Below are 25248 nucleotides of genomic sequence, written 5' to 3'. Positions count from 1 at the left end.
GTAATCCGAGGTACCACTGTACTAATTCATAGCTGAGTCCTTAAAGAAAACTGAGAACACGTTGGCTTATCATTGATTTTTTTTTTTTTTTAAATGCCTCTGCCAATGGAGGTTTGTTGTTTTAAATACGCTGTTTAGATCCATTTCTCTGCTTCTCGCCACACAGATGACAGTTAAAAAAACTTTGTCCAATTTCCGGAGGACCCACCATGACAACTGGCAAGAGCACAAGCAGCAGTTCACTGATGACCAGCTTCTCGTCCTTACTGACCTCTTGGTTTCGCCGTGCTATTATGCATAATGAGGTGAGGTTGCATTGTGTGATCATGGGCCAATAATAGCTTCTCGGAAAGCTTTTCTAGATAATCCAGCCAGGCACTGTGCAAACCCAGCTCTAAAATAGCAAGAGATGTGATTTTAGACACGATGAAATTAAATAGATAACAGGGCTGTGGCATAAAAACCAAGGCATCTTTAATGTATTTACAGCTCCATTATCATTAAATTAAATTTGCTTCCCAGCTCAGCTAAAGCCTAGCAAGGGGGTATTTTCATGCTTGCATTGCAAGCTGGAACATGGGTAGGGAATATTTTTTGGCCTCCACCTCCATGGAGCAACCCACCTGTCAGATCACCTGACACTGTGATGGGCAGTGAGTTTAACACTGCTTTGCAATCAAGTTCCCCTTGCCATGCAGCTAATTTAGCCAGACCTGTGCCTGCCCCCCACACCTGATGTCATGTAGGATGTTAGTTGTGGCAAATGTGGGTGTGATTGCGGGGGACAACGACAGGGCCTTGCAAGCCAAATTGGGATCTGTGCTGCGCCAAATGTGGTTGGGGGGGGGGGGGCTAGAGGTTTCCACCCCTGCATTTGACTAACACTGGCCAGCACCTCTGGCAGAGCTGGGTGGAGGTTGCAATTAAAAGCAGCCTGGGGGTGATGAGCATCAGCGGTGGGGTTTGATTAAAGGCATGCTTCACATTAACAAGACATTCCAGGTATAAGATAGCCCCGATCCACCTGGAATCCTGAAGAGGGAAGCTGCCATTCATATCCACTGACTGTGAAGGCTGGAGAGTGCTGGGGAAATTGACTGCCCCCTTTCCCCATGCTCCTGGCGGGTGGAGAATCCCTACTTCCATCCCAGTCTCCCTCCGCTAGAGCAGCTTTTTGCCAAAGGGCAGGGGGTATAGCTGGCTCCGTCTTTCCGTCCTTAGCAGTTGCAGAGAGGAGAACAGGGAGGAGTGATTATATATATTCTAAATGCAAGCTTTAGCGCAGGTACACACGTTCTTTTTCTTGCAAAACATGACCCGAGCTCTCCTTTCTTGTTTCCTTTCGTCTTGCAGGTTCTCGGAAAAAGGAGGGCCCACTGCCATTTCCGCAAAAATAAAGGAAACTCAAAACTAATTTATTGTGTATAGAACCCTTTTGGATATGGTAACTCTGAGGCTTAGCGCTGGAATCCTTTAAGGAAGTACATACCTTAAGTCTCTGTGGGAAGCACTCTTGAAGATTTCTGCTGCACTGGGGAGAGGGGACTGCCACAGCGTGACAAGTCTTTGTGTTTGAGGGAGCAATCATGATTTATTTCCACACTTTCATGTAAATTCCTTGCATTAACCCGAAGCCCTTTAAAAAAGAAATCTTATTCTGTGCAGGTGGCTAATGCTGCAACTTCACATTACATACATGGACTTTCGAACCTAATATCTGCAATTTTGGGTGCTCAAACTCTTCATCTGACCTGCCTTCAAGAGTGTGCATCTGTGAACTGCTGACCACTCGCTTCTAAGCGTAGGCCAAAAATGTCCCCCATAACATTGTTCTGTCTCTTTCCAGCTCCCATGCAATGCCAGGCTATGCAGAACTTGGAGCTGGGTTTCTTTTGAAGTCTTACCTGCTGAGCAAATCTTTCCCCCTCTATTGCTGCCCACATCAGAGCAATAGAGTTGTCCTTTCTGTTGACAGGTTTTTAAGTAAGATTCTCCAGCCAGGTACTGAACCTTAACTTTTGCCTGCCTTCGTAAGCGGCGGTCTTGTTATTTTGGTCCTCAGTTCAGTAGAGCCCACAGACAAGAGTGTCTCTCAACTGCTGGTTTTATTTCAGAGAACAAAAGAGTATGTACATATGTTAATAATGAGTGGCTAAAGACTTTTTAAATATTCCCTGTTTGCTAGTCACACATCTTTCCATTTGCCTCACATCCTCATCTTGGAACAAGTATGTAACTTGCATTTTAAAAAAAAACCAGAAGTACTGTATCTCCCTCCGCCTGCCTGCCCATCCCAAATTTCTTTTCGTTCTGCAACTCTGGTGGCTATTGGCTGGCTGTTTCACAACATGTTCAGTATGTGTTACATAGATGTAAAGGACTGTATAAATTGTAGAGGCACTGCACTGGCAAAGCTCTGTACAGTTTGCAAAAATTTTACATAATTCATTTGTGAGAATTAACTTTTAAACAATCGCACTTTTAGGTGTTGATACTAGTGCTTTCAGCTTTTTGTATCTGATTCGATGCCAATTTCTTCTGGTTTTTAATATTACCCCCTTCCCTCTAATGAGGTGACTTTAGTTTTTGGCTTGATTTTTTCATTTAACTTTTTAGTGAATCTGTTGGTTTTTACTACGCAATCTCTGCCACTCTGCCCCCACCCGCTCCCTCATTTTGGGAATGCAAGCAAGTGACATACTCTGGTGTGTGGTAAATTATAGAGTACAAGAACGCCTCCCATGTTGGGGAAAAAAATCATCTGAGAATTGTGTGTGTTTTCATCTTCTGCACATCCTGTACTTTTTTCTTTGTAAAAACAGGAATACATTTTTTTTTCTTCTTCAATCCTCTGCCTGCTGGGAAACAACACCAAGTTTTTAAAGCACAGCAGTGTAACCAGTACAGTATCTCCTGAGAGCTGATACACAGAAATAACTAATGTATAGCATAGTGCCAAAATGCCGCCTTCTCCTTTCAGTTGTGTACTTAGTTTAAAGCTGAATAAATGAATTGTTTGTAAGATCTGTGCGCACATGGTGTCTTGTTTTTCAGGGGAGAGTTTCTTCAAGATAAGCCCTTTCACCTGAGGATATGAAGGGGGGAAAGCTGTTAGCCCTACTGTGTATCAAATTGGTCCCTAGTACAAAACATGTCACCTGTCTGCTTCCAGTTGTGCAGCACATCTCTCAGGGAACTTGTTTTTCCACTGGGCAGCGTCTCCTGCTCTGCAAAAAGCTAATATTTGAGTTGAGCCTAAAAAGGGATGCAATCTGGAGTTGTTTCTAAACCCTTGCAACTTCTTTCTTTTCCAGGACAGTGTGTGAATGTGAAGCTCAGTGGTAGATCAGCTGCAACAACATGGCTTGGGAAAAGTGGGGTTTTCTCCCTGTCCCACAAGAATAAAACTATAATAGTTGTACAGTATAACTTGTGCACATCCATTGAAGCTTATTTAGGACAGGTAAAAGCACATAAACTTTGGAACTCACTCCCACAGGAGACGATGGTGGCCACCAATTTGAATGGCTTTGGAGGGAAAGTGGGCTAATTCATGGGAGGTAAGGGCTAACCCTGGCTATGAACCATGATGGCTGTGCTTCTGCATACCAGTTGCTGGAAGCTGCTGTTCAAGTGCCAAAAGTGAAGTTGAAGCCAAGAGGAGTCAGGATGGCAAATCTCCTCTTGGGTTAGCCAGGCTGGCCTGGGAGGGAAGGGGTGAAGGGAAGAGGCTTACCTAGGCTCCTTGCGCCCTTGGCAAGGGGCTGTATTGGCACCCCAGTCCCTTGCACCCTTGGCAATCACTGGCACACTCTGTCTTCCTTTGCGATTTTTGTGCAACCCTGGGTCTGCGCCAATGGCAGGCCAACCTGACCAACGCCTAGGAATGCTCCCGGTCAAGGGTCTCCTGTCGCTAGATTTACTGTGTCTGAAAACCAAGGCTGCTGAAGTCAAAGGGGGAGCACTGGCAGAACCTCTGCCTTCTGTTTTGACCTTTCCGAGGGCTCTCGGAAGCATTGCCGTGGCAAGAAATATGCGTAGGAGACCACCCAGGCCAGTTGAGGGTCGAAAGTGCCCCCCCCTGTCCCCTTGTGTCATAGGTGCAGTGGTACCTTGGGTTACATACGCTTCAGGTTACAGACTCTGCTAACCCAGAAATAGTATCTCGGGTTAAGAACTTTGCTTCAGGATGAGAACAGAAATTGTGCTCCAGCGGCAGCGGGAGGCCCCATTAGCTAAAGTGGTGCTTCAGGTTAAGAACAGTTTCAGGTTAAGAATGGTCCTCCAGAACGAATTAAGTACTTAACCTGAGGTACCACTGTACTTGGAATACAACCTCTTTATCTTGTGGTCCTTGACGGAAGTGAACAGGTCTTGGACTCATATTCAGAACCTGTTTATGAGCAGCAGAAATGTAGGACAAAGTCCCCACTCTTCCTCACCCTGTTACTTGGATTTCACAGTACTTTCTCTGTAGAACACCTGCGTGCCTGCAATTCAGCACAGGGGCACAAGTGATTCTCATTTGCTTCCCTTCAAAGGTCTGACCCCGGGTGCCACCAGAACCTGGGTAGGTGGCAGGGTCCGCTCTCAGTAACTATCCAGGCCTTCCCTCCCCCTTTCATGTTCTTGTCCAGTACTTGAGAGTTATAGCCATCCTTCGAGATTTCCCACCCTGACTCCAACCCAGCCTCCTAGGGGACCTGAGGATGCCCATCCCAGAGGACAACCTGCTCAGGAGGAGCCCTCAGCAGCCTTCAATTTGGCTCCTAGAGCTCAAAGCCCCCGCTAACCCTGCGGATGGATTTATTTGCATTTACACATCCCACCTTTTTCTCCCAGCAGCAGCACAGGGTGCGGGGAGGGGAGCCGCACAGGCTTTTCTCCCCTTCCTCCTCCTGTATCTCTCCCACAAACGCCGAAAACAAATCAGCGATGATGCGCGAGCGGCCTGAATCTCTGCTTTGGCGAAACCGGGTACCAAAAAGCCAAGGCAGCTCTTGGTAAGCAAAAGGCGCCTCCCTGCGCGCCTAGGGGCCGCCCGAAGCGTTTCTGACTCCGATACAAAAGCCTCGCTTCTGCTTGCCCGGGTCTATTTAGAAAAGAAATGCGAGAGAGAAAGAGCGCGTCGCTTCCTCCCAGCCGCTCGCTCAGATGCGCAATCGCTGCGCTGCGTGTCGCGCGTGCGGCTCCGGTGCGGTCGCGCGCACTCCCGCCGAGGTGTGTGCGCGCGCGCTGCCCTCCCTTCCCCTCCCGGCCCTTGTTTTTGGGGTCGTGCGCGAGAGCGGAGGCGGGGTGGGCAAGATCCCTCGGGGGCTGCGCGGCGAGGAAACCGGAGGACCCCCACCTCTGGCCAGGAGCCGCCGTTGCGCATTTGGAGAGCCCCAGCAAAGCGCGCGCCGCCAACCGGGCAGGATCGTGTGCGGGCTTCGCGGTGGCGGCGGCGGCGGCGGCGACACCCCCTCCCTCCTTTCCCATCTCTCTCTCTCCACCCCCCCCCCTCCAATGCACAAGCGAGGTCCATCCTCTCCCGCACGTCGGCGATGACTTCAGCGTCCGCCCGCCGCCTCCGGAGCTGCCCTGGGCAGCCCGGCCGGGAGAAGATGCTCCCCGCTCCCTGCGCGCCGAGGCACAAGGCGAGCGGCGCCCGCTGCTTCCCCGGAGCCGGCGCTGGGTAAGGAGACGCTGCCTGGGGTTGGTGGGTAGGGCGGAAGGTGGGTCGCCCTGGGCGCGCTTCGTGCGTCCTGGCCGGGAGGGATGGCGGGCGATGGCCTCGGCCTCCGCTCTGGCCCGAAGCGCGCAGGGCTCTCCTCTCCAACCGGACCCTCAAGGCGCAGCCCGGCGCGTAATGGCGCCACGGAGCGGCCGGGAGCGTCGGGCGCCTCCGCTGCTCCTGTCCATTGCCGGGGCCTGGGGGGAGAAGCGCGGGAAGGAGCCCACGCGCCGCGGCAGGGTGGGATTCGCTTCTTCCCGTCGGGGGGCTTTGGAAGGGGTTTGGCAGACCCGGGATGAGGATCCGTTTGTTATGAGAATGATAACACGATGAATGGCAGAACCGCGAGTGGGCAAGAGGGTCGTTGCGCAGAGGGGGCCCCCATGGAGAACAGGGTACTGGACCTGGTGGGCCTTTGGCCTGATCCAGCCTCCGGTCTGGAGGTAGTTCTTATTCAGTTCTACCCCCACCCCAAAAAAGGAATCTGTGCCGCAGGAACTGGCTAAATCTCTGGAGGCAACCAGGTTGAGTCAGGCCTAAAGAGCTTGGGGTACAGCTCCATCTTTCCAGCGCTGCATTCTTTTCCCTAGGGATGTTATCTCAGGACACGCTGCTTAACTCTTTTGAGGTCACCTGTTAGAAGCTGCCTTGGGCCTCCTGGAATGGCCATGTCTGCACTAAAGCAGTCTCAGGTGCCAGGTTACCAAATCGGCAGAGTAGGCTCAACCTATGGGCTCCATGCCGTTTTGGGGCCCCAAGAAAACAAATCTAAATAATGTTGATTTAATCTTGAAAGAAAATTACAGTCAAGTATTAGGGGACACGGGTGGCGCTATGGGTTAAACCACAGAGCCTAGGGCTTGCCGATCAGAAGGTTGGCGGTTCGAATCACTGCGACAGGGTGAGCTCCCATTGCTCGGTCCCTGCTCCTGCCAACCTAGCAGTTCGAAAGCACGTCAAAGTGCAAGTAGATAAATACATACCGCTCTGGCGGGAAGGTAAACGGTGTTTCCGTGTGCTGTTCTGGTTCGCCAGAAGCGGCTTTGTCATGCTGGCCACATGACCTGGAAACTGTACACCAGCTCCCTCGGCCAATAAAGCGAGATGAGTGCCGCAACCCCAGAGTCGGTCACGACTGGACCTAATGGTCAGGGGTCCCTTTACCTTTTTATTAGGAGATAATTTGCATGGTGCCCCCCAGAGATTTGAACTGCCTAGGGGTCTCCACAGGGTTTAGTACGGCACTTGAGTACACAGCTGTTTAAAATTTGGCCCTCTTGGGTTTGTATTTTAAAAAACTGGTCCTCAGAACTAACCCCACCCAAATGCTTTTGCCTGACTGCGCTGTGTCCTTGCACTCCAACAATTATTGAATTTGTTCCTGGAGAGGGCAGTTTGGCGCTGCAGGTGCAGGAAAAACAACACAGGAGGCAGCAGGCGCTGTGATTCTCCAGCGGTTTGACCCAACCCCCAGAGGCACAGTCCAACAACAACAACAAAAATCCCCTCACGGAGCCTCAATTCTTCTCCGGGAAGAAGGATTGATTCTTAAACCATTCTGGGAATATTAGCCCCATGAGGGAACAGGGGTCTCTTAACACCTCTTGGCACCTTTAACGAACTACAGTTCCCACGGTTTCCTTGGTGGGAGCCACATCCGTTTAAAGAATTTGCTTCTTTAAATGTAAGATGGGGCCAAACTCTTCACTGTAGATGCTGGGAACTGAAACAAGGACTTTAACTATCTTGTCCCCCCCCCCCCCCCAATGCACAGAAACAATCTTTAAGGCCGAACAGTGGTTCCTTCTACCCTGCCCCCAGAATTAAATAATCAGCAGTCAAAATATTGGGTGTGAACTGTCCGCATTTGATTTTCTTTAACCAGCAAGATACATATGTTACATCAAAAATGTAACAGAGCAGTTCACATAATAGCATAGAATACTGGTTTTAAAGAATAGTGATAAATTCAGGCTTTAAAAGCAGCCAAAAAAAGATACTCTTTAAATATAGTTAACATCTCTCTGTGTTAAAGCAGCGGTTGAGAGCAAATCAAGTTTCCAGTGCAATTACTCTGTGAGATCTTCTGCAGATTTTCAGTGATCGAGTTGGCAGACATAGTTTCCTCTTCATAGCACATCATGGCTGTTAAAAGTACACAAGAGAAGACTTGAAAGCCCGATATTAGCTATCCGGTGTCTGTTGACTTACATTTGGATGGGGTGTGTGTTTCTGCTTATACAAACAGGCTTCACCCACCATGGACTTCAAGCTTCTAATGGGAGGCGATTGATTCTGAGGTGCTGGAACCGCAGAGCGTTGCTTCCTGTAAGGATGAACCTGACGGGCTGGGCTGAGGCGAAGTGGACAGACCGCTCCAATTCCTCTGCACAGCTGCCACCGCCACACCCTCGGGCCAGCAATGACACCTTTTCCTTCCAAGGAGACCTCCAAGACATCATCCACACAGCCACCTTGGTGACGTGCACCTTCCTGTTGGCCGTCATCTTCTGTCTGGGCTCCTACGGCAACCTCATCGTCTTCCTGTCCTTCTTCGACCCGGCCTTCCGGAAGTTCCGCACCAACTTTGACTTCATGATCCTCAACTTGTCCTTCTGCGACCTCTTCATCTGCGGAGTGACTGCTCCCATGTTCACCTTCGCCCTGTTCCTGGACTCAGCGGCGGGCATCCCTGACGCTTTCTGCTTCACCTTCCACCTCACCAGCTCTGGTTTCATCATCATGTCCCTCAAGACGGTGGCTGTCATCGCCCTTCACCGGCTCCGCATGGTGTTGGGCAAGCAGCCCAACCGGACGGCCTCTTTCCCTTGCACCCTTTTGCTCACCTTGGCCTTGTGGTCCATGAGCTTCACCCTTGCGACGCTGGCCACCATGAGGACACAGAAATCCCGCCTCTGTCTCCCAATCTCCAGCCTGGTCATCGGCGAGGGGAAGGTGGTCCCTTACTTGTACGTCATCGACTTCATCTGCTGTGTGGCGGTGGTTTCCGTCTCCTACATCATGATCGCCCAGGCCTTGAGGAAGAACGCCCAGGTGCGCAAATGTCCCCCCATCATCACAGTCGATGCATCCAGGCCTCCGCCCTTGATCGGACCCCTTGCTGCTGGGTGCGCTGACGGCGTGCAGTGCGCCGTGCCCGCCCTCTACAGAAACCAAAACTACAACAAACTGCAGCACATCCAAACCCACGCGTACACAAAGAACCTCAGCCAGCTGCCTGCAACTGCGGCCAGCAAGTTCCAGCTGGTGTCGACCGTGAACTTGTCGACAGCCAAGGACTCGAAGGCCGTGGTGACGTGTGTCGTCATTGTCCTCTCGGTGTTAGTCTGCTGTCTGCCTCTCGGCATCTCCCTGGTGCAGGACGTTCTGTCCCACAACAGCGGCTTCATCCTCTACCAGTTCGAACTGTGCGGGTTCACCCTCATCTTCTTCAAGTCCGGGCTGAACCCTTTCATATATTCCCGGAACAGCGCAGGGCTGAGGAGGAGGGTCCTTTGGTGCCTCCAGTACTTTGCCCTCGTCTTCTTCTGCTGCAAGCAGAAGACACGGCTCCGTGCCGTGGGCAAAGGGAGCCTGGAGGCCAACCGCAACAAGTCGTCTCACCACGAGACCAACTCCGCTTACATGCTGTCTCCGAAGCCTCAGAAGAAGTTTGTGGACCAGGCCTGTGGCCCGAGTCACTCCAAGGAGAGCATGCTGAGCCCAAAGGCTTCCGCCGGCCGCCAGCATTACGCGGCCCAGAGCAGCTCTACCCCTATGAACACTCGCATCGAACCTTATTACAGTATCTATAACAGCTGCCCTTCCCAGGAGGTGAGCACTCCCAACAGCCTGCAGCCCACAAACTCTCCCTTTGGATTCGCCAACTCCTACATCGCCATGCACTATCACGCCATGACGGACGTGGTGAGGGATTTCGACAGTACTTCTGCTAAGCAGATACCAGTTCCCTCGGTGTAGCTACCAGGAGCTGAGACTCTTTAACGTTCGACCGCAAGGGCGGCCGAGCTTTTTCTTTGTGTGTGTCCGTGTGGCAAATATGCCCCTACGGGTCATCCGAAGCATGATATCGTGCCCCTCTCGTACGCTTCGCAGCAGGGATAGCCGTGGTGGTGTCCTTCAGAAGCTGGACTACAACTCCCATCCACACTGGCCCGGGATGATGGGAGTTGTAGTCAAGCAACAACTGGTGTGTGCCAGGGTGGCTCTAAGGCATTTTTGCCTTCAGTCTGCTGAGCAGCTGACGCACGAAGGGACAGGAGTAGCTAGGCCTCAGCCAGGCTTCTGAGCTCTCCTGTCCCGGCCTGCTTCTGATATTTGATTTCGCAGGTTGGCCACATGTTTTCCTACTATTTCTCTAGTTCTCTTTCCCCCCATCTTTCAAGATTTCTGGTTACTAGTCCCCAAGGCTCAGTGGGTGTTATTCCCCCCCCCACCCTGCCCAAAGTATTCCCTCCACCACCTTCAAATACAATGTTGAATCTGCTTTTTCTGTCAAAACATGAAATCACCTGTAGCAGCTCTGCTTTAAGACTGGACCAGGTATTGTTTTACCATTTTTGTGTGTGTGTGTGGTATCCTCATGAAAGTGCACGGTTTTAAGCATTGACAGAGCTTTCTAAAAGTTTCTACTCCGAATTTTGTGTGTGTGTGTGTGTGTGTGTGTGTGTGTGTATATATATATATATATATATATATATATATTTTACTGGTTTGATGTGGAACCTTGCTTTTCTATTTATTTATTGAAGAGTGTTTAATTGTGCTGGTTGGCAAAGCATGTGGCGTGGCAAACCCTATCACCAAACCAGGATTGGGACCAAGACTGAGAGGCCTTTCAGCGCCCCCTGCATCGGTGGACCCCCCACTGCTGATGCCTGTTCTGGACCTCCTTTTAATTTAATTTGTTCCCCACCGTGCAGTGGGCTTCTCAACTGTGGCAGCAACCATATCACTTCCTTTCCCCCCATCCCATAGTCTCTGTGTTAACTCAACTTCTGGGGTATTGTGGGAGGGGGCAGCGGAATGGGACACCTAAGATCAGGCATAGGCAAACTCGGCCCTCCAGATGTTTTTGGCCTACAACTCCCATGATCCTTAGCTAACAGGACCAGTGGTCAGGGAGGATGGGAATTGTAGTCCCAAAACATCTGGAGGGCTGAGTTTGCCTATGCCTGCCCAAGATGGTGGATGGAAGCTGCTCAGCACTACCATCATAATTATTATTATTATTTAATTAAAAGTTGTCAGAAGGTGGACTCCTCAGAGTGTCGGGGCCATAGCTTCTGTGAAAGGATACAGCCCATGCACCAAATCCACTCCTATCTCCAAACAGTTGTATATATATATTCTGTCAGGACCAGAGTTTATTTTACGGTTTTGCTTCGTTGCGTTTCGGAAGAATTTCGAAAGCTACACGCACTGGGGAAACTTTACAGAAAGTGTTTTTAAATCCTTGGGTTTACTGCTAACAAGAAATGCCAACTTTTATGTATGTTGAGGACATGAGATGCCTTCTTCTCAGGCAAGATCTGCGTCAGTCTTGTAAATAATTCCAAGTTACTAGTCCACAGTGTTTTTGTGTTCGCTGATTTGTCCGAAACCTTAGCTCGTTTTGATTCGTGAATGACATGAAAGGCAACCACACTTATCATTTTTTGTCACTGGCAACAAAGCATATGGCTATTTACAAGCCCTTTTTAAAATATCTCTCTGCACCCTCACCCCTTCTACTATAGGCCTGTTCCCATCCTGCAGTCAGAACAGGCTCTGGGGATTGTGTTACTTTGGCAGAGCGTTCAATCCCACCTTTTAGCAACGCAACTGCAGCGTATGAGGAATTCTTCTTGCTTGTTTTAACTCTAGATATGGTGAGGGGTTGGGCACACACATGCAATTTTAAACTCTTGCAAATCACGAAGGCTAGAAAATAACCAAACTCCCTGCCTGCCCTCTCCCCCCCCCATTAAAAGTTGAGATTTAAGGGGCCCAATTTCCATTCTTGCATATTGTAAATGCTCTTTGCAAGAGCCAAATCTCTTCTTGTTACATGATTATATGTATCTTTTGCAATAACTGTCTAATAATTGCGGACCAATTGTATTACGCGAGCATCGGGGCTTTTAAAATGACCATTGTAGAAAAATATAAAGGACTGATTTAATTTTTAATGGTTTTTTTTTCTAGATAATCATAGGCACCGTAAGACCTAACACAAGCAAAACTGAGTACAGTATGTGAATGATAGTTGTGCAGAATCTGTTAGGGAAGTAATATTTTGCTAAAACATTTCACGTTAGTCATTTTCTCATTCCCGAAACGTTAGAGGAAGAACCTTGCTGTTAGCCCATGCGTTTCTTTGGTATTTTAGGGTGTGTGTATTTTTTTATATATATAAAAAATCTCACATGCTGTCATGATCATAAAGGGATATCTAAGGATATGGATCACACTTTTCCTTCTATTCTGTGCCAATTCATACTTAATGTGTTCTCCTACAATAAAGGAGTCTCCGTGTTCTGTGATGTTTTGACCAACTCCCGATATTGTTTGTGGTCTGTCTTTTTTAAATGATGGTATAAGAATAAGAATAACTTATACCCCACCCATCTGGCTGGGTTTCCGAAGTGAGCCACCAACCATGGCTGGGTACACATTCCCATTTACTCTGCTTTGCTCCCTGTGCTGGTTTTAGAAGCCAGTATTGGCCACAATACACATCTATCATGTGGTTTCTTGAGAAATGCATGTTTCAATATGTTTCCCGCCTCCTCCAACCAACTGTGATGCAATTTGAAAGCATAAGCCACACGGGAAGACATCAAAGCCCCCTCTCTCCACCCTCTGGTGTGGACAGGCAGCGGGCGACTTGGAAACCCACTGACAAGCCATTACTGATGTATCTCATAATAAAGGTAAAGGTAAAGGTACCCCTGACAGTTAAGTCCAGTCATGGACGACTCTGGGGTTGCAGCGCTCATCTCGCTCTATAGGCTGAGGGAGCCGACGTTTGTCCACAGACAGCTTCCGAGTCATGTGAGCAGCATGACTAAGCCGCTTCTGGTGAACCAGAGCAGTGCACGGAAATGCCGTTTACCTTCCTGCTGGAGTGGTACCTATTTATCTACTTGCACTTGACGTGCTTTTGAACTGCTAGGTGGGCAGGAGCAGGGACCGAGCCACGGGAGCTCACCCCGTCACAGGGATTCGAACCGCTGCCCTTCTGACCGGTAAGCCCTAGGCTCTGTGGTTTATCATAATAACCATGTGCAAATGTGATTTGGAATGCAGTTGTGGGGGTGGGTGTGGAATGACCCACTGTGTTTTAAGCCAGTTCTGTGAACGGCGGCTGAGTTAATGGACAAAGGTGGTATTTATTTATTTGCCAAGTTTTTCTATACCGCTTGGTTCAAAAACCAAACCAAAGACCTCTAAGCGGCTTACAAATATTGAACTGGGGGGGGACTTGCTGGTTCCTAGCTCAGCTTCTTTCTTTCAATGAGGTGGTAAAAACAACAACAACCAAGCTATTTTCTGGGTTGTACCTTTTCAGACCTCTTCAGGTGAGGCCTCACAGGACTGAACTCCCAACAAATCATCCACACACAGAAAACCTCTAGCCTATTTGCCTCCCTGATATCCAGGGATACACCAGGGTATGGTAGAATGTTCTATCGTGAGTCCCCTTTCTGTAAACTGAAACGGTACTGTCCAGACACCCATTTTACCTCCTCCCTCTGTCGTTTCTGAGAACTAGGCCACTTGCCTTCGATGGGGGAGATCTGTGCCAATACATACATTTGCCGATCAAGTTTGTCCCCCACCCGTTTGTAGTCTGCATTTGCAAGCCTACATTACAAAAGATCTTAGCTATACACCAAAATAAATAACCAGAACATGCATGTACATTGGTCCGCAGGGACGCACAAGTACTCAGTAGCCAAGGTTACCATTGATTTGGGATAATGCTTCTGATTAATTTGGCATAGTGCAGAAGAGTCCTCTAAAAAGCAGGATGTTTTCGTGTTTTTTTATCTCATGAAAGCCTCTCTACCACTGTTCCTGTTCTAATAACTAGGACCGGGTGATCTATTGACATATCGTCCAAAACTGGTCCATATCGTGATACTGGTTTTGTAATTTTTGACCTGACAATATATTGCGAAATTGTGTGTGTGCCTGTGCTATGCAAAAATCACAATGTGAGGAAAACCCACGAAGCCAACTAATGCCTCTATATGGCTCCATCCCTATCTCAGACATTGTGATGTATCAGTGTATCGCGATGTTTAGCTGGTGATATATTGCGATGTTGAAAACCAGATACTGCCCAGCCCTACTAATAACTGCCATAGGAAAATCTTCCAGGCTCACTTGGATTGCCAAACAAAGACACCAGCCAAGACTATAGGAGCAAAACAGTAGCCTGTAGGCCTGATCTTTATTGTTGCAACAAGGCTTCCAGCCAGCACACGGAAGAAGCAGGAAGAAACCCAGAACAAAGGATGGCTCCTTTTTTTATATAAGTTTCCCTTTTTACTCACAACACCCTTAGTGAAGCATCATACTTACATCACAAGTATGTCATAATCTGGGAGGGGTCTTCTGGCAGAAGCCTGATCTTCAGGTGTGCCCCCATCCCTCCTGAAACATACTCGGAGTTGAGTGCTGATTTTATGCTTTTTATTTCAGCTCATGGTAAACACTGAGTGAGTGCTTTCCCCCAAAACCTCTGGCTATATATACACTATTTACACAATAGGTCCCATGTGATTGGCTGATTCAACTCCCCTCCTGGAGCCTGATTGGACTGTTCCTGCAGGCCAATCAGGTTGCTGATTCACTTCCTCCGGGAGCCAGATTGGGCGGCTCCTGCAGATCAATCAGGTTGCTGCCTTCTAGGATCCTACCTGCCTATTGTTCTAGGATCCAAGCTCAGTACATAACACCTCCCTTGACTTCCACTTCACACCCATTAAGTCGAGTATGTACATGTTACTGTTCTCCCGGTCAAGTTAAGCACACCCTTTTGTCTTGACCAAGCTCCTAATAAACTGAGGTTGGGTTTCCTATTTTTTCTGGAATGGCTACCTGTCTGGCACTCAGGGGCCAGGATGCCAGTGATTATCACCCTGGCAAGGAGAAAGCTGAATACCTGGTCCCAAGCTTCAGGGATTATGGCTGCCCCTGCCCACATCCCAGGCTCCCCACTTGGTAGCCATTTCTTTGCCGAGCAGAACAAAGTTGGAACGACGCAAATCCTATACGGGAGCAATTTTATATGGCTTTCTAAATTTTCCTCTGTTTGCAGGAGTGATTGTGTTGGTTTTGGTACACGGTGTGTGTGTGTGTGTGTGTGTGTGTGTGTGTGTGTGTGTGATGTCCGCAGGATGGGCAACCCCTCCCCCCAGGAAGAAACCTTTCCATAAATTCCGGTAACATAACCAAATATTTAAACACTTGGCTGCCATTTGACAGTACAGTGGTACCTCTGGTTACATACTTAATTTGTTCCGGAGGTCCGTTCTTAACCTGAAACTGTTCTTAACCTGAAGCACCACTTTAGCTAATGGAGCCTCCTGCTGCTGCCGCAGCGCCGGAGCATGATTTCTGTTCTCATTCTGAAGCAAAATTCTTAACCTGAAGCACTATTTCTGGGTTAGCGGAGTCTGTAACCTGAAGCGTCTGTAACCTGAAGCGTATGTAACCAGAGGTACCACTGTATTTGATCCAGTCTTTTTCTTAGCAACAGCCCAAAGCCAACATCTCAGCGTGCACCAGTCCAGAAATGTTTGCGTTCCTCATACATGCACCCTCAATTTCCCACATGCCTCCTCTGCTTCCTAGCACAGCCCATTTTCCTCTGTCAAAGCCATCGGCTCGTTTGTCGTTTTCAGAATAGCGGTCAGCTGGCTCCAGAAGAGCTTTTGTTTGTGTTCCTCTGGGCTCCACTTCAAGTAGGTCTTCCTTCTCAGCAGCTTCTGGAGCTTGCTGAATTTCTGCGGGATGCTGTTGGGCGGCAGGTCTTCCAGCACAACCATGATGAGAGAGTCCTCGTTTTCGCTAAGGACCCGATGTTCGGCAAAGAACAACTCATACTGGCACCAGCAACTGTTGACAAAGCTGGGCGACAGAACAAAGAGAACTTTGTGGCTGTTCTCAATGCAGTGGAAAATGTTCCTAACAACCAGGTACCCTGGCGTGAAGTCTCTCCCGTGGTAGCATACTCTAAACTCGAGGGCTTCCAGTTTTTCCAGCAGGGTCTCTTTAGCCCACAGTGCATCGTTTTTGCTGTATGAGATAAATGCGTCATACGCTTTGTGTTCTGGCCTCTTGTATTGTTTCCTTTTCGCCATGCACCAGTACCATCCCATCTTAATGTACCAGACGCCGTCAAAACGCCAGCAAAGGCCTGTTAAGAGGGACATTGCCAAGATAGCCACACAAGCCGTAATTGCCATTTGAAGTCTGAGAGAACAACGCAGCATTGTTAGGTTGCTTCTTTCAACCGAAAGCCCCCATTTCTTGAGGGGAAAGCTGCACAAAAGCTCCTCTTGGCCATTTATCTGCAGCTGCCGGCTCGCAAGGTACGTGTTCGCAAACCAATACAAGTCACAGTTGCAGAAGAAATGTTTCCCTTGAAGGGTTAAGACATTCAGGTTCGTCAACTGGCCAAAGGTCTCTTCCATAATAATGGTGATGGCATTGTTGCTTATGTCCAACTCGAGCAAAGATTCGGGGAGAGACCCCGGCTGCAAAAAAGAGATATTGTTTCCTGACAGATTCAGATATTTGAGTTCTGGCAGAAATACTCCCGTGCGGTCCTGCAGTTCTGTAATTAAATTGTGGCTTGCATCGAGGCTGGTGAGGTGGTGAGAATGGTTTAGATTCAGATGCGTTATGAGGTTTCTAGAAACATTAAGGAATTCCAGCTCTTGTGGAGCCCTGCATAAATGAAACACGGGTATTTGATTCTTACTGATATCCAGTTCTTTTAAGGAGTCTGGAAGATATGCAGGTGGAAGATCCTTTATTTTATTGCTTGGAATCTTAAGCACTGTCAAATTAGGGAAGATGTTAAGATTAGCTATCTCTTGGATGTTACTGTTGCTTAAATCTAGGTTCTGCAATGAAGTTGGCGGCTGGGGAAAACCGTGCATGGGGTTGTTGCTCAGGTCTAGAAAGTGAAGCTTTCTCATGGTGTTTGCAAACCATTCTGGAAGTTCTATGATGGAGCAGTTTGACATTACGAGACGCCTCCCTTCCACGGGGAGGCCTTTGATGGGGCTGCGTTGTGGAAAATTGACAATCGTCATGCTTTCCATTCTGGTTTCTGGTATAGACTTGAAGAGAGATGTCAGCGTTTCAGGATTGTATATAAAATGGTTTCCTTGAACATCCATCTCTTCTATATGAAAGTAAGTTCTGGCAAACTCACGTGGTTTAAGAACAACAGCTCGCTGTGCTTTAAGTCACACCTGTTGGGTACAAGCACACCTGATACAGTTATGCTGTTGTAACCTACGTCGATGGACTGAACATTATTCATTTTCAGGAGCAGTGAAAGCAGGGTCCCTAAATCCATTTGCAGATTGTTGTGACTGGCATCCAGTTCTACAACCTTTCCCAACGTTGTGTTGCAATGCCTAGGATCCATTTCCCTCCTCAGATCTTCCTCAGACAGGTTTCTGTCAGATAGATCAAACATCCCACCCACTGGATTGCTACAACCTGCAGACATCCTCAGCGCAGGAGGTGGAAATACTGTTCCAGATTCATCTTGTCTTTCATAACCCAGAACAGTCCTTTTTAGTATCGAATGGACATTTAGAAGACTACTAGGTCCTTCGTGCTTCTCTGCTGGAAAAGGAGACCCCACGGTGCCCCATAAGGATGGGTCAGTTTGTGGAGAAGTCACCATTTCATTCATTTGTGAGAACTTAGGGAGTGGCACTTCTTGTGGTGCGCTGTTAAGTAAAACTCTGAAACTCTGATTGCTTTGAGGAACCAAACCTTGAATACTGGGGCCTTCTGCTTTCCTTCCTGCAATTTTTTTCAGAAAGCTGTGTGAGAAGTTAATGCTTCTTGTTGGAGTTTGTAATTCAGAGTGAAATGCAGAGTAATTATCGGAGGGTTTGGAGACATAGACCTTGTCTGGAAGCTGAAATCCACCTTCTCCATCACAGAAAAGAATAGAGATGCAGAAATACAGTATTCTGGTAATGATTCCCATCCTGGAGAAGAGGAAACAACAATCAGTGTTATGAACTAATATTTTATTTCATTAAAAGTTTGGTGGTTCTTTATTCTGTGCAAAGTATAGTTTTAGATACATTTGCACAATTCCTCACATTGGGAATAACATTTAATTATGGAAAATTAAACTAAAAATTATAAGGGGGTAAATGTGATAGAAATAATAGTATTTTTATCCTGTTTAGCCCCTCCACTCAAAGCAGTTAGTAATGTACAACAAATGTAAAAGAATTGGGCCTCACCTTGTTGTTTGCATACCCTTGAACATTTATTGAATGGAAATAGGGATGTTCTGTTCAACTATAATTAATTAATTATGATTATACCCCACCCATCTGATAAGAGCAGCTTCCAACATATGTAAGAACATAAGAAAGCAATAATTTTTTTTAAAAAAAACTTCCCCATACAGGGCTGCCTTCTGATGTCTTCTAAAGGTTGTAAAGTTTATTATCTCCTTGGTTCGGGTGTCAGATAACTCCATACCCACCAACATTTATCCGATGATAATAGGGACGTCCTAAGGAAATCTTAACGGGACCCGGGTGGCGCTGTGGGTTAAACCACAGAGCCTAGGATTTGCCGATCAGAAGGTCGGTGTTTCAAATCCCCGTGATGGGGTCCCTGCTCCTGCCCACCTAGCAGTTTGAAAGCACGTCAAAGTGCAAGTAGATAAATAGGTATCACACTGGCGGGAAGGTAAACGGCGTTTCCGTGCGCTGCTCTGGTTTGCCAGAAGCAGCTTAGTCATGCTGGCCACGTGACCCGGAAGCTGGATGCTGGCTCCCTCGGCCAATAAAGCGAAAGGAGCGACACAACCCCAGAGTCGGCCATGACTGGACCTAATGGTCAGGGGTCCCTTTACCTTTACCTTTAGGCACCAAAATGTATTTATGCCATTGTGTTTATATCCCAACTGTTTCTCCAAGGAGCTCAAAGTGCCATGTAGGCTCCCTCGGCCTGTAAAGCGAGATGAGCGCCATGACCCCAGAGTCTGTCACGACTGGACCTAATGGTCAGGGGGCCCTTTACCTTTTACCTTTAAGGAAATCTTTTTGGGGATCATTCTGGGATGAAATCAGAAACTGGGATGGCTTCTGTCAATCTGCGACTGCCCCTGGAAAACAGAGACACATAGGGTCTGTGTTTGTTTCCCACGGTGGCCAACCAAATGCTTTTGGGAACCCTACAAACAAGCTGTGAGGCAAATAGCCCTCCTGTCCTGCTTTTCACTGGCAGAACAAAGGTAAAGAATCTAAGCCCACATTTTTACTTGTGGGATACTATCACGGGGGGTATTCAAGAGCACAGTACCAGCACCTATCTTTTTGTGGTTGTTAAAAAGTGTGGCACTTACTGTAACAACTTCATGGTGAGTACTGGCACCTATTAGCGCTGCCGCCACAGGAAAAGGCTGTTTTTAAAGTCAGCCGATGTAGAATCAGTGGATTTTCTAAAATCTATATATAGCCTGTTGAATTCGACTTGTTGGACACTCCTAACACATGACCAGATTGCAGCTCTCTGTATCTTCCTCTGAATCGTTGGTAGCCGCTGCAAACATCATATGACACGTGAAGAAATTTGCAATTCACTAGGCCCCAAAATTGGGATGTGGGTGGCGCTGTGGGTTAAACCACAGAAACTCGGACTTGCCGATCAGAAGGTCGGTGGTTCAAATCCCCGCGACGGGGTGAGCTCCCGTTGCTTGGTCCCTGCTCCTGCCCACCTAGCAGTTCGAAAGCACCCCTAAGTGCAAGTAGATAAATAGGTACCGCTCCGGCAAGAAGGTAAACGGCGTTTCCATGTGCTGCTCTGGTTCGCCAGAAGTGGCTTAGTCATGCTGGACACATGACTCGGAAGCTGTATGCTGGCTCCCTCGGCCAATAAAGCGAGAGGAGCGACACAACCCCAGAGTCGGCCATGACTGGACCTAATGGTCAGGGGTCCCTTTACCTTTACCTTTAGACACCAAAATGTATTTATGCCATTGTGTTTATATCCCAACTGTTTCTCCAAGGAGCTCAAAGTGCCATGTATGTTCCTCCTTTGTCCTCATTTACTTCCCACAACAACTGTGAGTTAGGTTAGGCCTAGAGGCAGTGACTGGCCGAAGTTCACCCAGTGAGCTCCATAGTCAAGTGGGGATTTCAACCCTGGTCTCCCAGGTCCTATCCTGACACCCTCACCAGTTGATGGAGGCAGGGTCTGTCAACAGTCAATATTAAGGGTGAAGCAGCTGCTGCTGAAGACTTCTTTGATATCTACAAGGGCCAGCATGGGGAGCTTGTGGTCCTTTAGAAGTTGTTTGGCTCCAACTCCTCTCATCCCATTGGCCAGGAGTTGGAATGTCCAACACAGGTAAGCTCCACCGCGGAAAATCAATCACATGACCCTCAGAAGGGTCGTAGGAGATGGGTGATTGACTCAGTGGGTATGGTAAACCTGTTGACGACTGTTAACGACTGCAATTAGTACAACAGGAAAAAGCAAGGGATGGTATGCAGATGACCAAAAATAGCTTTAACATATCACCCATCTCCCACTACCCTTCTGAGAAAAACTCTACCCCACCCTCCCACTAGGATCGGGTGCAAGGGTCAGCAAACTTTTTCAGCAGGGGCCCAGTCCACTGTCCCTCAGACCTTGTGGGGGGCCGGACTATATTTTGAAAAAAAACATGAATGAATTCCTATGACCCACAAATAACCCAGAGATGCATTTTAAATAAAAGCACGCATTCTACTCATGTAAAAACACCATGCAGGCCCCACAAATAACCCAGAGATGCATTTTAAATAAAAGGACACATTCTACTCATGTAAAAACACGCTGATTCCTGGACCATCTGTGGGCCAGATTGAGAAAGCGATTGGGCCTCATCCGGCCCCCAGGCCTTAGTTTGCCTACCCATGGTTTGACGACTTCTGTTTCAGTGTCTCTGAAGAAGTGTGAATGCACAGGAAAGATTATACCCAGAACAAACTTAATTGGTCGCTAGGATGCTACTGGACAATTTTATTTATTTATTTTGACTGTGTCAGACCAACACGGCTACCTACCTGAATCAATAATCATGTTATTATTTATAGCCCGCCCGTCTTGTTGGGTTGCCCCAGCCACTTCTTGTCCTGAAGAGCACTTACCTGTTCATTCTCTTTGTTGTGAAAGTGGAAATCTACACTTGGAAGCAGCCTGCTCCTGCAGACTCAACTGCAGCCCCGCTGAGATTTGCCTTTGCTGAGCTCTACCCCATCACTTTATCCACCGCAGATTCTCTCGGCTAAGGAGGAAGTGTGTGGCCATGACACAGGAAAAGAGTTTTATGTCATAAACAAGGAAGTCCGGATATAGAGCGGAGAGTCCCTAAGGATGGAGGCTCATGTAACTGGAAGACAGTGACCCTACTGCTCAGGGCTTTTCTTATAGGGAAGCCAGTGTGGTGTAGTGGTTAAGAGCGGTAGTCTCGTAATCTGGGGAACCGGGTTCGAGTCTCTGCTCCTCCACATGCAGCTGCTGGGTGACCTTGGGCCAGTCACACTTCTCTGAAGTCTCTCAGCCCCACTCACCTCACAGAGTGTTTGTTGTGGGGGAGGAAGGGAAAGGAGAAGGTTAGCCGCTTTGAGACTCCGTAAAGGGAGTGAAAGGCGGTATATCAAATCCAAAAAAAAAAAAGAGGTGTCAGTACTGCGTACCTTTGAGTACCTAGCGCCTCAGAAAAAAAATCACTGCTACTGCTCAGTCAGTAAACACATGAGACATAACTGGCTGTGTTCTTAGATAAATAAGATAGACTATTCATAGTATCAAATTGTAAATTTCAACAGATGTAACTCATAAAGTTCAACAACCGAACAAAGCAGAAGACCCAGTGGATCAGATCATTCTCTAGTCAGTTCATGCATAAGGTCCATCTGTGTAATGGTGTCCATTTCACCTGTCTGTTCATAAAGTCCAACCCATCCACATGAAAGGTTGTTACAGTTCCTCAAAATCCTTTCACAAAGTCTAAGACAAGGATTTCCAGAATATTGGCCTTGTTTCGCCGTCCTGGGCTTCATCAGTAGTTAAAGCTCATGTGTGATATTACAGGACAGCTTATGGCATAGCAGTAGCTACTGTTACTGCTCAGTCTGTGGCTACCATCTCTGACAGTGATCATCTACCTGTTGGAAACAGAAGTCTCTGAATTCCCAGTTGCCGTGTTGCAAAAGTGGGGAAGAGTGCTGTTGTGTTCAGGTGTTGCTTGGGGGCGGCTTATAGACCTATGGCTGGCCATTGTGAGAACACGATGATGGAGTAGTAGGTTCAGCCTGAGCCAGCAGGACTCTTCTTATGTTCTTAGCCCCCGAGCAAATGGAAATGCGAGAGGGAAGGCCAGTAGCATCCCAGATGTTCCCTTCCCATCTTCTCTGATCATTAACTGTGCTAGCTGTGGCTGATGGGACCTGGAGACCAACATCTGGAAGGTCATGTTCCCACCCAATTATTTCCCCTGCAAATGGTCCTGAACAACCCCTGCAAAAACACCGAATCAGACCTCCTCCAGTTCATGGATGTTTACGCTGACAAGTGACTCTCCAGGGTTTCAGGTAGCAATTTCTCCCTGCTCTACCTGGAGACGCCAAGTACCGAATCTGGGATCTTCTGCAGACAAGATAGATGCTCTACCCCTGAGCTACAGCCCTTTCCAAATACAGATTATGGGAGGAACGCAACATCGCTGTAAAACAGGGCTTCCCAAGCTTGGGTCTCCAGTTGTTTTTGGACCACAACTCCCATCATCTCTAGCTAGCAGTGGTCAGGGATGATGGGAACTGTAGTCCCCAAAACAGCTGGAGACCCAAGTTTGGGAAACCCTGCTCTAAAAGAAAATGTTCTGTCAATGCAAACAACTTGGTGTGCCTGGTCTCACCTCCCCCTTGCACATTGTTCTGGTTCTCTTGACCCCCTCTCCCCAAGTCGATTTGGGGATGTGGGTGGTGGTGGGAGCTCCATTGTGCTAGCAGGAGCCCTCATACTGGTACATGCCAGTAGAATTATTTAAGTTGGATCCAGCCCAGGGAGACGAGCCTCATCAAGTGCATATTTTCCACCAATTTAATCAACATTTGTGCACACATAAAATCACGGATTTTGGGCTTCGTTATAGCAGCACTGCTGCTGTTATGATGCAGTTGGTTTGTAGTTCCAAGAGTTTCCCTAGGCAGCTCTTCCACCATCTCCATGGGGTTTCAAGGGTTCTTATCAACAGTAACCTTTTTGCTAGAACCCAGTTAAAGGTTATGAGATATCGCTTGCATCATCCCTCAAGTCATGTGTGAGTGTTTCTATTTTAGCCCGCTTGTGATGGAGACATTTTTTAAGGAAGTGGTTTCTCTGAGTAGCAGGTTCCCTCAAGCACTTATCTGCAGGCACCGGGAAGTTTGTGGTCCCACCATCCCACAGAAGTAATGGTGCAATACGACTGTAGCAAAGCTCGATTTGTCCCAGAATACCATCACCATTAAATTGATGCTGAATCATATGGATGTTCCTTTCATACATCATAGGTGTGGGTGTGAGGGAAAGTCTTACGAAGCGGGAAACCCAAGTTTGCATGATGAACTGTAAGAGACCCACTATGTGTTGTGAACATTATTATTTTACTTGAACAGGCTGGAGGCCTCGGACTTTGGTGCAGACATTGGGTTCCTTGCCTGCACAGTGAGGTGAGCTGTTCTGCCTACGACAGCCTCATAAGCTAATGCCAAACTTTTAGCCACCTCTCCTAAGGTAAGTGTGTGAAGACTTGGGGAGTTGTTTTTTTTAGAAAAGGCCATTTTGTTTGAGGTGGGTTTCCTGGGTGCAGGTACGCTAGCAGATAGCTGCCACATCAATGAAGGAATTGCTCTAGAGAGCAGCACCTTTCGTAGAATCAGCTGGGAGCATGGGGGTCCTCTAGTCCAACCCTGCAATGCAGGAATTTTTCACCCCACATGGGGCTTGAACCCCCCAACCCCCGAGATTAAGTGTCTGGGAGCAGCCACCAAGACCACATAACACCGGTCTTGAAAGACCTACATTGGCTCCCAGTACGTTTCCGAGCACAATTCAAAGTGTTGGTGCTGACCTTTAAAGCCCTAAACGGCCTCTGCCAAGTATACCTGAAGGAGCATCTCTACCCCCATCATTCTTCCTGGACACTGAGGTCCAGCGCTGAGCGCCTTCTGGCGGTTCCCTCCCTGCGAGAAGCCAAGTTACAGGAAACCAGGCAGAGGGCCTTCTCAGTGGTGGCACCCGCACTGTGGAACACCGTCCCACCAGATGTCAAAGGGAAAAACAACTACCAGACTTTTAGAAGACATCTGAAGGCAGCCCTGTTTAGGGAAGCTTTTAATGTTTGATGCATTACTGTATATTGAGTTGGAAGCCGCCCAGAGTGGCTGGGGAAACCCAGCCAGATGGGCGGGGTATAAATAATAATAATCATCATCATCATCTCATTGTAGCCAGTGTAGTGTAGTGGTTAATAGCGGTGGTCTCGTAATCTGGTGAACCGGGTTCGCTTCCCCGCTCCTCCACATGCAGCTGCTGGGTGACCTTGGGCTAGTCACACTTCTTTGAAGTCTCCCAGCCTCACTCACCTCGCAGAGTGTTTGTTGTGGGGGAGGAAGGGAAAGGAGAATGTTAGCCGCTTTGAGACTCCTTCAGGTAGTGATAAAGCGGGATATCAAATCCAAACTCTTCTTCTTCTCATGCTCTACCTAAGAAGCTGTTCCTATTTGTTAAGCGATTCAAGGTCTGCTTAGGCAGTGGTAGAATTCTTGCTGAGAGACGACACTCTGCAGACGTTTATTGATGGTGGCAGGCTTTGGTGAGCTAGCACACCAAGGCTTGGGGTAGAATCACAGAACTGTGGAGTTGGAAGGGACCAGAAGGGTCCAAACCCCTGTAATACAGGAATCTTTTGCCCAACGTGAGGCAAAAGGGATGCTGGGAGAGGTATAATACTCCAACAGCACCCAGAGGGCTACAGGCTCTCCACTCATCACACAGCACCCTCCCAGCAAAGGTCCGTGCGGGTGATCAGTCCACATTGTATAATTCGCTGCCCTCAAAAGCAGGATGGCTCTATACCTATGCAAGGAATGCTCAACACCGTTCATCTCCCCACCTCTTTTAGGAACAGGGCATCTACTCTGCATGCAGGTGTATCGGGTGACAAAGCAGACAAAGGGACAGGGCAGGAGAACCCAATATTGCTATTTAAAAACAAA

The 25248-nt window shown here is 48.1% G+C and overlaps 3 protein-coding genes across 7 annotated transcripts in view; 2 read left to right on the top strand and 1 right to left on the bottom strand.

The window, feature by feature from the left end:
• PSME4 (proteasome activator subunit 4) overlaps positions 1–3026 on the top strand; it is an 85304-nt gene extending 82278 nt beyond the window's left edge. For all 4 annotated transcript variants that reach the window (XM_083732997.1, XM_083732996.1, XM_083732999.1 and 1 more), the window contains 2 exons: positions 167–305; positions 1354–3026. In XM_083732997.1, coding sequence (XP_083589123.1) covers positions 167–301 — 135 coding nt within the window. In that variant the 3' untranslated portion in view covers positions 302–305; positions 1354–3026. The remainder of the gene's footprint in view (positions 1–166; positions 306–1353) is intronic.
• Positions 3027–4848: 1822 nt separating this feature from the next.
• GPR75 (G protein-coupled receptor 75) lies at positions 4849–10230 on the top strand. Of its 2 annotated transcripts, none has more exons than XM_083733476.1 (2): positions 4849–5003; positions 7962–10230. In XM_083733476.1, exon 2 carries the CDS (start codon positions 8048–8050, stop codon positions 9692–9694), a length of 1647 nt encoding a protein of 548 aa, XP_083589602.1. In that variant the 5' UTR covers positions 4849–5003; positions 7962–8047; the 3' UTR covers positions 9695–10230. The 2 variants fall into 2 exon arrangements, with proteins under 2 accessions (XP_083589602.1, XP_083589601.1); XM_083733475.1 differs by lacking the exon at positions 4849–5003 and adding an exon at positions 5227–5674.
• Positions 10231–14402: 4172 nt separating this feature from the next.
• LOC310841875 (toll-like receptor 2) lies at positions 14403–17170 on the bottom strand. The gene is made up of 2 exons (XM_083733500.1): positions 15442–17170; positions 14403–15197 (listed from the first exon to the last, which is right to left on the bottom strand). The coding sequence occupies exon 1, from the start codon at positions 17134–17136 to the stop codon at positions 15577–15579; it is 1560 nt and encodes a 519-aa protein (XP_083589626.1). The 5' UTR covers positions 17137–17170; the 3' UTR covers positions 14403–15197; positions 15442–15576.
• Positions 17171–25248: the final 8078 nt, after the last annotated feature.

Source organism: Podarcis gaigeae (assembly GCF_964106915.1).
Source record: "Podarcis gaigeae genome assembly, chromosome: 3".
Classification (NCBI taxonomy): domain Eukaryota; kingdom Metazoa; phylum Chordata; class Lepidosauria; order Squamata; family Lacertidae; genus Podarcis; species Podarcis gaigeae.
This window is presented reverse-complemented; position numbering and strand designations above follow the sequence as displayed.

Bases quoted from the DNA above. Each gene is read 5' to 3' on its own strand.
- GPR75 (XM_083733476.1), top strand. From the start codon at position 8,048: ATGAACCTGACGGGCTGGGCTGAGGCGAAGTGGACAGACCGCTCCAAT.
- LOC310841875 (XM_083733500.1), bottom strand. From the start codon at position 17,136: ATGGATGTTCAAGGAAACCATTTTATATACAATCCTGAAACGCTGACA.